The following is a 13,950-nucleotide window of genomic DNA, read 5'->3' as shown; positions in this document are numbered from 1 at the left end:
TTCCATTAGGTGAAACTAGAGTTACAGAAATTACAAACTTAAAAATATAAACAACATGATCCCACAGGAAGTCGGCATGTTGTTTCTGAAAGTTCCAGTAACCAAAGATCAGTAGATGTAAAACACTCCATGTAGCTTTTTAAATGAAAAAACACATCCTATGTGAAGAGCCCTTAAGAGTATTAGAAACAACAGATAATACCATCTACACTGTTTGTCATTATTCTCAAACAAGAATGCTCAGCTATACTCATGTTTGGGAATACTAAGGATACAAAAATGACACTAAAATGTAACATGGCAAATTTTCCAGAAAGTCTCAAACTTACTTACTGTACACCTACAAGTAACCTAAAAGCTTCAATACCTGCAGATGTAATCTCTGTTGTTATGTTGTGTTGTTGTGGTTGGGTGCTTGCAAGTAAGGTGGTTGTGTGTTCTTCTGTTCCTAGGACAAGCACATAGATTGTCATTCAGACAAGGAATAGCTGTTAACAATATTAAATCAACATAAATCGGAATTCGCAACCCATTTTACTTCAGTGATGTAACATCTACCTGAGCGAAAAAGGATATTGAACTAGAAAAAAAAACAATTGTAGGCCAGGACATGGAATCTAGTGCAATGGGAAGGTGGAAGTTCCATACCAGTTTGCAGTTGATTGTGGAGGAATACTTCCCTCCTGGTACCCACTTTTAGTCTTTCTGACCGGGATGTTGCAATTGAAGGGCAAGTTCACCTTCAAAAGCATCTCAACATACAGTATCCCAACTTCTTTTAAAAAAAAGCATCATTTGACAATATTGTCGTAAACGTAATTATATAGGAAAAAAGAAAGATCATACACAATACATTGACATTAGTCAGATGCATTATCAAAATACTTTAAAAAAAAATTTCAGCTATCAGAAGTAGTGATTTATAGACTAAGTCTGCACTATATGTAGTACATAAAGTACAAAAACTGTATAGATAGTCTGCACAACAAGGATCCTTTTTACCAAGTAAGTTTAAATTGTAAATGATCATTACTCGTATCTGTTGGTTTGGTGATTTGTGTAAAATTGCATGTGGGTAAGGGAACAGCAAGATAATGATCATTTGATATATTGTGCCACTTCATGTAATTATCAAATACATAAATAATACACTGTTACCTTATATTATATATATATATATATTTCTCCTTCAATGCTTTTCTTTTTTGAATACTATGAATTATGAACTTCTTTGCAATGTAATTTTGTTTAATTGTGATGTAATATTAGTGTTTATGTTACTGGTTTATATTTAATTTGCTTTAATATAATGAATCTAAATTTTCATTTGACTTTGTAATGCATTGTTGAAGCTGTGATACCTGCAAAAAAAAATGTTTATATCTAAACTACAGCTACACTAAAACCTGTTGGGGTTTAAAGAGTAGCATCTCTACTTTCGTTTGATATCCCGCTTTTAAAAATGTCATTCATATTTCACAAGTCAGTGTGCTGATAAACATGATGTCCACATATGTGAATTTTGGGATATAATTCCCTCAAAAGTTGAGGAATAGCTTTCCACATTAACACATCTGTGGATTATTTTGCTTCATTTTATAATATATTTTGTTATATTTTATTATGTTATCACTGTCCAATACAGTTCTTTTCATTAACATTTGTAAATGCATTCCTATATTCACGGTGTATTTTCACGTTGAGAATCAATGGGTTCATACAAAAGCTGAACAATTTCACTTTCAGAGGCTTTATATGGAGTTAGGATGAAAATAAGATGCATTTCAAACTGTTTTGGGACCAGTGCAGACAGACAGCACACTGGAGGTTAATTCAATGGAAATATTTCAGTTTTATTCATTTAATTTTATTAAAGATTACTCAATGAATTTGATGAAAATTTGTTATGAAATTGATCTTAAAAGTCGGCTAAAATATATATTTTTTGAGTGTATGTATGAAGCATTTTGTAGATTTTTTAAACATCTCTCGCAATGAGTGTTAATGGTGAGGTGTTTTTTTTCTTGCAATACTAAAAAGATTTCTACTATCTCTGCTTCACATTCAGAAACAACTATAAGAAAGCCATTTAGGTTCACACAAAATAATAATCAACTAAAATTGTAAAAACTGTGCTGTGTTGCTTTTAAAATATTGCTCTATTTGATATTCTGACCAGACTGACATTGATTTGACCAATGGCATTAATTTGGGGGCGGGACTATCTGTTTGCCCAAACAATGGAAGAGAATTGAGTCCTCTTCGAATGTTTGGGAAAGCTGTTTAAAAACAGCACATTGTTTTTGCAATTCCATTAGGTGAAACTAGAGTTACAGAAATTACAAACTTAAAAATATAAACAACATGATCCCACAGGAAGTCGGCATGTTGTTTCTGAATGTTCCAGTAACCAAAGATCAGTTGATGTAAAACACTCCATGTAGCTTTTTAAATGAAAAAACACATCCTATGTGAAGAGCCCTTAAGAGTATTAGAAACAACAGATAATGCCATCTCACTGTTTGTCATTATTCTCAAACAAGAACGCTCAGCTATACTCATGTTTGGGAATACTAAGGATACAAAAATGACACTAAAATGTAATATGGCAAATTTTCCATAAAGTCTCGAACTTACTTACTGTACACCTACAAGTAACCTAAAAGCTTCAATACCTGCAGATGTAATCTCTGTTGTTATGTTGTGTTGTTGTGGTTGGGTGCTTGCAAGTAAGGTGGTTGTGTGTTCTTCTGTTCCTAGGACAAGCACATAGATTGTCATTCAGACAAGGACCAGCTTTTATACAATATTAAGTCAACATAAATCGGAATTCGCAACCCATTTTACTTCAGTGATGTAACATCTACCTGAGCGAAAAAGGATATTGAACTAGAAAAAAAACCAATTGTAGGCCAGGACATGGAATCTAGTGCAATGGGAAGGTGGAAGTTCCAAACCAGTTTGCAGTTGATTGTGGAGGAATACTTCCCTCCTGGTACCCACTTTTAGTCTTTCTGACCGGGATGTTGCAATTGAAGGGCAAGTTCACCTTCAAAAGCATCTCAACATACAGTATCCCAACTTCTTTTTAAAAAAAGCATCATTTGACAATATTGTCGTAAATGTAATTATATAGGAAAAAAGAAAGATCATACACAATACATTGACATTAGTCAGATGCATTATCAAAATACTTTAAAAAAAAATTCAGCTATCAGAAGTAGTGATTTATAGACTAAGTCTGCACTATATGTAGTATATAAAGTACAAAAACTGTATAGATAGTCTGCACAACAAGGATCCTTTTTAACAAGTAAGTTTAAATTGTAAATGATCATTACTCGTATCTGATGGTTTGGTGATTTGTGTAAAATTGCGTGTGGGTAAGGGAACAGCAAGATAATGATCATTTGATATATTGTGCCACTTCATGTAATTATCAAATACATCAATATTACACTGTTACCTTATATTATATATATATATTTCTCCTTCAATGCTTTTCTTTTTTGAATACTATGAATTATGAACTTCTTTGCAATGTAATTTTGTTTAATTGTGATGTAATATTAGTGTTTATGTTACTGGTTTATATTTAATTTGCTTTAATATAATGAATCTAAATTTTAATTTGACTTTGTAATGCATTGTTGATGCTGTGAAACCTGCAAAAAAAAATGTTTATATCTAAACTACAGCTACACTAAAACCTGTTGGGGTTTAAAGAGTAGCATCTCTACTTTCGTTTGATATCCCGCTTTTAAAAATGTAATTCATATTTCACAAGTCAGTGTGCTGATAAACATGATGTCCACATATGTGAATTTTGGGATATAATTCCCTCAAAAGTTGAGGAATAGCTTTCCACATGAACACATCTGTGGATTATTTTGCTTCATTTTATAATATATTTTGTTATATTTGATTTTGTTATCACTGTACAATACAGTTCTTTTCATTTACATTAGTAAATGCATTCCTATATTCACTGTGTATTTTCACGTTGAGAATCAATGCGTTCATACAAAAGCTGAACAATTTCACTTTCAGAGGTTTTATATGGAGTTAGGATGAAAATAAGATGCATTTCAAACTGTTTTGGGACCAGTGCAGACAGACAGCACACTGGAGGTTAATACAATGGAAATATTTCAGTTTTATTCATTTAATTTTATTAAAGATTACTCAATGAATTTGATGAAAATTTGTTATGAAATTGATCTTACAAGTCGGCTAAAATATATATTTTTTGAGTGTATGTATGAAGCATTTTGTAGATTTTTAAACATCTCTCGCAATGAGTGTTAATGGTGAGGTGTTTTTTTCTTGCAATACTAAAAAGATTTCTACTATCTCTGCTTCACATTCAGAAACATCTATAAGAAAGCCATTTAGGTTCACACAAAACAATAATCAACTAAAATTGTAAAAACTGTGCTGTGTTGCTTTTAAAATATTGCTCTATTTGATATTCTGACCAGACTGACATTGATTTGACCAATGGCATTCATTTGGGGGCGGGACTATCTGTTTGCCCAAACAATGGAAGAGAATTGAGTCCTCTTCGAATGTTTGGGAAAGGTGTTTAAAAACAGCACATTGTTTTTGCAATTCCATTAGGTGAAACTAGAGTTACAGAAATTACAAACTTAAAAATATAAACAACATGATCCCACAGGAAGTCGGCATGTTGTTTCTGAAAGTTCCAGTAACCAAAGATCAGTAGATGTAAAACACTCCATGTAGCTTTTTAAATGAAAAAAACACATCCTATGTGAAGAGCCCTTAAGAGTATTAGAAACAACAGATAATACCATCTCACTGTTTGTCATTATTCTCAAACAAGAATGCTCAGCTATACTCATGTTTGGGAATACTAAGAATACAAAAATGACACTAAAATGTAATATGGCAAATTTTCCATAAAGTCTCAAACTTACTTACTGTACACCTACAAGTAACCTAAAAGCTTCAATACCTGCAGATGCAATCTCTGTTGTTATGTTGTGTTGTTGTGGTTGGGTGCTTGCAAGTAAGGTGGTTGTGTGTTCTTCTGTTCCTAGGACAAGCACATAGATTGTCATTCAGACACGGACCAGCTTTTATACAATATTAAGTCAACATAAATCGGAATTCGCAACCCATTTTACTTCAGTGATGTAACATCTACCTGAGCGAAAAAGGATATTGAACTAGAAAAAAAAACAATTGTAGGCCAGGACATGGAATCTAGTGCAATGGGAAGGTGGAAGTTCCAAACCAGTTTGCAGTTGATTGTGGAGGAATACTTCCCTCCTGGTACCCACTTTTAGTCTTTCTGACCGGGATGTTGCAATTGAAGGGCAAGTTCACCTTCAAAAGCATCTCAACATACAGTATCCCAACTTCTTTTAAAAAAAAGCATCATTTGACAATATTGTCGTAAACTTAATTATATAGGAAAAAAGAAAGATCATACACAATACATTGACATTAGTCAGATGCATTATCAAAATACTTAAAAAAAAAATTTCAGCTATCAGAAGTAGTGATTTATAGACTAAGTCTGCACTATATGTAGTACATAAAGTACAAAAACTGTATAGATAGTCTGCACAACAAGGATCCTTTTTAACAAGTAAGTTTAAATTGTAAATGATCATTACTCGTATCTGTTGGTTTGGTGATTTGTGTAAAATTGCGTGTGGGTAAGGGAACAGCAAGATAATGATCATTTGATATATTGTGCCACTTCATGTAATTATCAAATACATAAATAATACACTGTTACCTTATATTATATATATATATATTTCTCCTTCAATGCTTTTCTTTTTTGAATACTATGAATTATGAACTTCTTTGCAATGTAATTTTGTTTAATTGTGATGTAATATTAGTGTTTATGTTACTGGTTTATATTTAATTTGCTTTAATATAATGAATCTAAATTTTCATTTGACTTTGTAATGCATTGTTGAAGCTGTGATACCTGCAAAAAAAAATGTTTATATCTAAACTACAGCTACACTAAAACCTGTTGGGGTTTAAAGAGTAGCATCTCTACTTTCGTTTGATATCCCGCTTTTAAAAATGTCATTCATATTTCACAAGTCAGTGTGCTGATAAACATGATGTCCACATATGTGAATTTTGGGATATAATTCCCTCAAAAGTTGAGGAATAGCTTTCCACATTAACACATCTGTGGATTATTTTGCTTCATTTTATAATATATTTTGTTATATTTGATTTTGTTATCACTGTACAATACAGTTCTTTTCATTTACATTAGTAAATGCATTCCTATATTCACGGTGTATTTTCACGTTGAGAATCAATGGGTTCATACAAAAGCTGAACAATTTCACTTTCAGAGGCTTTATATGGAGTTAGGATGAAAATAAGATGCATTTCAAACTGTTTTGGGACCAGTGCAGACAGACAGCACACTGGAGGTTAATTCAATGGAAATATTTCAGTTTTATTCATTTAATTTTATTAAAGATTACTCAATGAATTTGATGAAAATTTGTTATGAAATTGATCTTAAAAGTCGGCTAAAATATATATTTTTTGAGTGTATGTATGAAGCATTTTGTAGATTTTTTAAACATCTCTCGCAATGAGTGTTAATGGTGAGGTGTTTTTTTCTTGCAATACTAAAAAGATTTCTACTATCTCTGCTTCACATTCAGAAACAACTATAAGAAAGCCATTTAGGTTCACACAAAACAATAATCAACTAAAATTGTAAAAACTGTGCTGTGTTGCTTTTAAAATATTGCTCTATTTGATATTCTGACCAGACTGACATTGATTTGACCAATGGCATTAATTTGGGGGCGGGACTATCTGTTTGCCCAAACAATGGAAGAGAATTGAGTCCTCTTCGAATGTTTGGGAAAGGTGTTTAAAAACAGCACATTGTTTTTGCAATTCCATTATGTGAAACTAGAGTTACAGAAATTACAAACTTAAAAATATAAACAACATGATCCCACAGGAAGTCGGCATGTTGTTTCTGAAAGTTCCAGTAACCAAAGATCAGTAGATGTAAAACACTCCATGTAGCTTTTTAAATGAAAAAACACATCCTATGTGAAGAGCCCTTAAGAGTATTAGAAACAACAGATAATACCATCTAACTGTTTGTCATTATTCTCAAACAAGAATGCTCAGCTATACTCATGTTTGGGAATACTAAGGATACAAAAATGACACTAAAATGTAACATGGCAAATTTTCCAGAAAGTCTCAAACTTACTTACTGTACACCTACAAGTAACCTAAAAGCTTCAATACCTGCAGATGTAATCTCTGTTGTTATGTTGTGTTGTTGTGGTTGGGTGCTTGCAAGTAAGGTGGTTGTGTGTTCTTCTGTTCCTAGGACAAGCACATAGATTGTCATTCAGACAAGGACCAGCTGTTATACAATATTAAGTCAACATAAATCGGAATTCGCAACCCATTTTACTTCAGTGATGTAACATCTACCTGAGCGAAAAAGGATATTGAACTAGAAAAAAAACAATTGTAGGCCAGGACATGGAATCTAGTGCAATGGGAAGGTGGAAGTTCCAAACCAGTTTGCAGTTGATTGTGGAGGAATACTTCCCTCCTGGTACCCACTTTTAGTCTTTCTGACCGGGATGTTGCAATTGAAGGGCAAGTTCACCTTCAAAAGCATCTCAACATACAGTATCCCAACTTCTTTTTAAAAAAGCATCATTTGACAATATTGTCGTAAACTTAATTATATAGGAAAAAGAAAGATCATACACAATACATTGACATTGGTCAGATGCATTATCAAAATACTTAAAAAAAAATTTCAGCTATCAGAAGTAGTGATTTATAGACTAAGTCTGCACTATATGTAGTATATAAAGTACAAAAACTGTATAGATAGTCTGCACAACAAGGATCCTTTTTAACAAGTAAGTTTAAATTGTAAATGATCATTACTCGTATCTGATGGTTTGGTGATTTGTGTAAAATTGCGTGTGGGTAAGGGAACAGCAAGATAATGATCATTTGATATATTGTGCCACTTCATGTAATTATCAAATACATCAATATTACACTGTTACCTTATATATATATATATATATATTTGTCCTTCAATGCTTTTCTTTTTTTGAATACTATGAATTATGAACTTCTTTGCAATGTAATTTTGTTTAATTGTGATGTAATATTAGTGTTTATGTTATTGGTTTATATTTAATTTGCTTTAATATAATGAATCTAAATTTTAATTTGACTTTGTAATGCATTGTTGATGCTGTGAAACCTGCAAAAAAAAATGTTTATATCTAAACTACAGCTACACTAAAACCTGTTGGGGTTTAAAGAGTAGCATCTCTACTTTTGTTTGATATCCCGCTTTTAAAAATGTCATTCATATTTCACAAGTCAGTGTGCTGATAAACATGATGTCCACATATGTGAATTTTGGGATATAATTCCCTCAAAAGTTGAGGAATAGCTTTCCACATTAACACATCTGTGGATTATTTTGCTTCATTTTATAATATATTTTGTTATATTTGATTTTGTTATCACGGTACAATACAGTTCTTTTCATTTACATTAGTAAATGCATTCCTATATTCACGGAGTATTTTCACGTTGAGAATCAATGGGTTCATACAAAAGCTGAACAATTTCACTTTCAGAGGCTTTATATGGAGTTAGGATGAAAATAAGATGCATTTCAAACTGTTTTGGGACCAGTGCAGACAGACAGCACACTGGAGGTTAATTCAATGGAAATATTTCAGTTTTATTCATTTAATTTTATTAAAGATTACTCAATGAATTTGATGAAAATTTGTTATGAAATTGATCTTAAAAGTCGGCTAAAATATATATTTTTTGAGTGTATGTATGAAGCATTTTGTAGATTTTTTAAACATCTCTCGCAATGAGTGTTAATGGTGAGGTGTTTTTTTCTTGCAATACTAAAAAGATTTCTACTATCTCTGCTTCACATTCAGAAACAACTATAAGAAAGCCATTTAGGTTCACACAAAACAATAATCAACTAAAATTGTAAAAACTGTGCTGTGTTGCTTTTAAAATATTGCTCTATTTGATATTCTGACCAGACTGACATTGATTTGACCAATGGCATTAATTTGGGGGCGGGACTATCTGTTTGCCCAAACAATGGAAGAGAATTGAGTCCTCTTCGAATGTTTGGGAAAGGTGTTTAAAAACAGCACTTTGTTTTTGCAATTCCATTATGTGAAACTAGAGTTACAGAAATTACAAACTTAAAAATATAAACAACATGATCCCACAGGAAGTCGGCATGTTGTTTCTGAAAGTTCCAGTAACCAAAGATCAGTAGATGTAAAACACTCCATGTAGCTTTTTAAATGAAAAAACACATCCTATGTGAAGAGCCCTTAAGAGTATTAGAAACAACAGATAATACCATCTCACTGTTTGTCATTATTCTCAAACAAGAATGCTCAGCTATACTCATGTTTGGGAATACTAAGGATACAAAAATGACACTAAAATGTAACATGGCAAATTTTCCATAAAGTCTCAAACTTACTTACTGTACACCTACAAGTAACCTAAAAGCTTCAATACCTGCAGATGTAATCTCTGTTGTTATGTTGTGTTGTTGTGGTTGGGTGCTTGCAAGTAAGGTGGTTGTGTGTTCTTCTGTTCCTAGGACAAGCACATAGATTGTCATTCAGACAAGGACCAGCTTTTATACAATATTAAGTCAACATAAATCGGAATTCGCAACCCATTTTACTTCAGTGATGTAACATCTACCTGAGCTGAAAAAGGATATTGAACTAGAAAAAAAACAATTGTAGGCCAGGACATGGAATCTAGTGCAATGGGAAGGTGGAAGTTCCAAACCAGTTTGCAGTTGATTGTGGAGGAATACTTCCCTCCTGGTACCCACTTTTAGTCTTTCTGACCGGGATGTTGCAATTGAAGGGCAAGTTCACCTTCAAAAGCATCTCAACATACAGTATCCCAACTTCTTTTAAAAAAAAGCATCATTTGACAATATTGTCGTAAACTTAATTATATAGGAAAAAAGAAAGATCATACACAATACATTGACATTGGTCAGATGCATTATCAAAATACTTAAAAAAAAAAATTTCAGCTATCAGAAGTAGTGATTTATAGACTAAGTCTGCACTATATGTAGTATATAAAGTACAAAAACTGTATAGATAGTCTGCACAACAAGGATCCTTTTTAACAAGTTTAAATTGTAAATGATCATTACTCGTATCTGATGGTTTGGTGATTTGTGTAAAATTGCGTGTGGGTAAGGGAACAGCAAGATAATGATCATTTGATATATTGTGCCACTTCATGTAATTATCAAATACATCAATATTACACTGTTACCTTATATTATATATATATATTTGTCCTTCAATGCTTTTCTTTTTTTGAATACTATGAATTATGAACTTCTTTGCAATGTAATTTTGTTTAATTGTGATGTAATATTAGTGTTTATGTTATTGGTTTATATTTAATTTGCTTTAATATAATGAATCTAAATTTTAATTTGACTTTGTAATGCATTGTTGATGCTGTGAAACCTGCAAAAAAAAAATGTTTATATCTAAACTACAGCTACACTAAAACCTGTTGGGGTTTAAAGAGTAGCATCTCTACTTTTGTTTGATATCCCGCTTTTAAAAATGTCATTCATATTTCACAAGTCAGCGTGCTGATAAACATGATGTCCACATATGTGAATTTTGGGATATAATTCCCTCAAAAGTTGAGGAATAGCTTTCCACATTAACACATCTGTGGATTATTTTGCTTCATTTTATAATATATTTTGTTATATTTTATTTTGTTATCACTGTACAATACAGTTCTTTTCATTTACATTAGTAAATGCATTCCTATATTCACGGTGTATTTTCACGTTGAGAATCAATGGGTTCATACAAAAGCTGAACAATTTCACTTTCAGAGGCTTTATATGGAGTTAGGATGAAAATAAGATGCATTTCAAACTGTTTTGGGACCAGTGCAGACAGACAGCACACTGGAGGTTAATTCAATGGAAATATTTCAGTTTTATTCATTTAATTTTATTAAAGATTACTCAATGAATTTGATGAAAATTTGTTATGAAATTGATCTTACAAGTCGGCTAAAATATATATTTTTTGAGTGTATGTATGAAGCATTTTGTAGATTTTTTAAACATCTCTCGTAATGAGTGTTAATGGTGAGGTGTTTTTTTCTTGCAATACTAAAAAGATTTCTACTATCTCTGCTTCACATTCAGAAACAACTATAAGAAAGCCATTTAGGTTCACACAAAACAATAATCAACTAAAATTGTAAAAACTGTGCTGTGTTACTTTTAAAATATTGCTCTATTTGATATTCTGACCAGACTGACATTGATTTGACCAATGGCATTAATTTGGGGGCGGGACTATCTGTTTGCCCAAACAATGGAAGAGAATTGAGTCCCCTTCGAATGTTTGGGAAAGCTGTTTAAAAACAGCACATTGTTTTTGCAATTCCATTAGGTGAAACTAGAGTTACAGAAATTACAAACTTAAAAATATAAACAACATGATCCCACAGGAAGTCGGCATGTTGTTTCTGAAAGTTCCAGTAACCAAAGATCAGTTGATGTAAAACACTCCATGTAGCTTTTTAAATGAAAAAAAAAAACACATCCTATGTGAAGAGCCCTTAAGAGTATTAGAAACAACAGATAATACCATGCCATCTCACTGTTTGTCATTATTCTCAAACAAGAATGCTCAGCTATACTCATGTTTGGGAATACTAAGAATACAAAAATGACACTAAAATGTAATATGGCAATTTTTCCATAAAGTCTCAAACTTACTTACTGTACACCTACAAGTAACCTAAAAGCTTCAATACCTGCAGATGCAATCTCTGTTGTTATGTTGTGTTGTTGTGGTTGGGTGCTTGCAAGTAAGGTGGTTGTGTGTTCTTCTGTTCCTAGGACAAGCACATAGATTGTCATTCAGACAAGGAATAGCTGTTAACCATATTAAGTCAACATAAATCGGAATTCGCAACCCATTTTACTTCAGTGATGTAACATCTACCTGAGCGAAAAAGGATATTGAACTAGAAAAAAAACCAATTGTAGGCCAGGACATGGAATCTAGTGCAAATGGGAAGGTGGAAGTTCCATACCAGTTTGCAGTTGATTGTGGAGGAATACTTCCCTCCTGGTACCCACTTTTAGTCTTTCTGACCGGGATGTTGCAATTGAAGGGCAAGTTCACCTTCAAAAGCATCTCAACATACAGTATCCCAACTTCTTTTTCAAAAAAGCATCATTTGACAATAATGTCGTAAACTTAATTACATTAACATTAATTGGAATTCAATTACTTTATTATTTACAGTATTTGCAAGATTTCAGAAAGGCTGCATTACTAACAACTGCAGCCTAAAACCATGCCTACATAACTATTTGACTATTGTCTAACATAATTTTCCCCTCTGTGCAGTTAAGAGGTGGAGATATTACTTCGATTTTTTTTAATGAAAGATTAAGATGCGTAGTAGCTACGCATAAATACGGCGGTTACAGCGTAGCCTGACGTGCACCTCTCCAAAAATGTAACAGCGCATCATAGCGACACAGCTGCTGTGTTAGGTCCCCTTTATAACCACAGACCGTCCTATTCCGTCCTACACAACGTCTCGTTCCTTCCCTCGGGGAACGGAGGTTACAACAGTAACCATGACGTTCCCCTTCTGTCACTCACTCGACATTGTGTCGAATTAAGTGACACAAGAGGTCCCATATTAAAACGCCACACACTGACTGTGTTACGTGAACTGCCGAGAAAGGTGCAAGCAGGCTACTGCGTGCTAGAGGCAACTGTGTCGGCTGCAGGTAGCCCTCCCCAACGCCCCCAAAGAGGTGTCACATACAGACTTTAGGTTCCCCGCACCCCTGAGGGGGGGAACAGGCGCTACATGACTAGCCTGGAAGGAAGCCCAGCCGCCTTACCTTTTCTCTCACTATGACTCTCACATAGGACGTGAAGCTGCTGGGGCTATCTTAACTCTATGAAATGCGTCGGGGAAGGTGGTCTTTCCCAGTTCTATTCTTTCAGGGGGAAAAGTCCCTGCGCAGGCCACATCCTGCCCAGACTAGGGGGAGGTAACATGTGGAAAATACACCACGAGGGTTGTGAAGCCGTTCATGGGAAATGGCGCGGTGGTAGGTCCAGCCAAATGAGGGAGGACTCTACAAGCACGGCGACCGGGGCAGCGGGGCTGTCCAAGGGAAACGCGGGTCCACCGACAGGGGGACTGTACCGCGTGAAATACATCACGGGGAGTTTGCCTAAAAAGGGAACTAAGCCCGTGGAGCCCGACCCCAGTACAGAGCACCTGTGACTCGTAGTGGGCCTGGCCGCGAATGGCTCCACTGAATTCGCCGGACAGAAGGCTAGGGAGGAGAACATCCAAGGAGAGACGCTTAGTGGCTAACCTGGGATAGAAGGCGCACTGGATCAACTTGGTGAAGGGCGTTGTGTGCAAGCGGATCACCCGGTCGGTTGTGCTGCGTTACCGAGTTCTACCGGCTCGGACCTTACAAAACACGGGACGAGACTGACTCAACCCTGAGATTGTAAAATCTGGCAAAGGTATTGGTGTTGCCCAGCCCGCTACTCTGCAGATTTCTGCTAAGGAGGTGCCATGGCCAGTGCTCACGAGGACACCACACTCCTTGTAGAGGGTACTCAAACCCACAAGGGGGCGGGCCCGGCCTGGGTTTGCACTCCAGTGGAGGAGATAGCGGGTGAGTTGCGTCATGCGACGAGAGTGTACTCCACCGTGGCAATTTATATATGCTACTGTCGCTGTGTTGTCGGACTGGACCTGACCAACACATGCTTGCCTTGGATCAATGGCAATAGCCTCCAGAGGGCGAGAAGTACA

At 34.6% G+C, this 13,950-nt stretch overlaps 1 protein-coding gene across 50 annotated transcripts in view; it reads right to left on the bottom strand.

Annotated features, from left to right (window-relative positions):
- LOC127641263 (receptor-type tyrosine-protein phosphatase C-like) overlaps positions 1–13,950 on the bottom strand; it is a 60,491-nt gene that overhangs the window by 25,375 nt on the left and 21,166 nt on the right. For 6 of the 50 annotated variants that reach the window (XM_052124122.1, XM_052124116.1, XM_052124118.1 and 3 more), the window contains exons 8-12: positions 11,902–11,982; positions 7,285–7,365; positions 4,979–5,059; positions 2,676–2,756; positions 368–448 (exon numbers count right to left, since the gene is read on the bottom strand). The exons of 3 other annotated variants lie outside the window; for them this stretch is intronic. In XM_052124122.1, coding sequence (XP_051980082.1) covers positions 368–448; positions 2,676–2,756; positions 4,979–5,059; positions 7,285–7,365; positions 11,902–11,982 — 405 coding nt within the window. Of the gene's footprint in view, positions 1–367; positions 449–2,675; positions 2,757–4,978; positions 5,060–7,284; positions 7,366–9,588; positions 9,670–11,901; positions 11,983–13,950 lie in introns of all 50 variants that reach the window. 41 more of the 50 variants (XM_052124131.1, XM_052124136.1, XM_052124128.1 and 38 more) reach the window with 16 other exon arrangements.

This window comes from Xyrauchen texanus, chromosome 50, assembly GCF_025860055.1.
Source record: "Xyrauchen texanus isolate HMW12.3.18 chromosome 50, RBS_HiC_50CHRs, whole genome shotgun sequence".
Classification (NCBI taxonomy): Eukaryota; Metazoa; Chordata; class Actinopteri; order Cypriniformes; family Catostomidae; genus Xyrauchen; species Xyrauchen texanus.
This window is presented reverse-complemented; position numbering and strand designations above follow the sequence as displayed.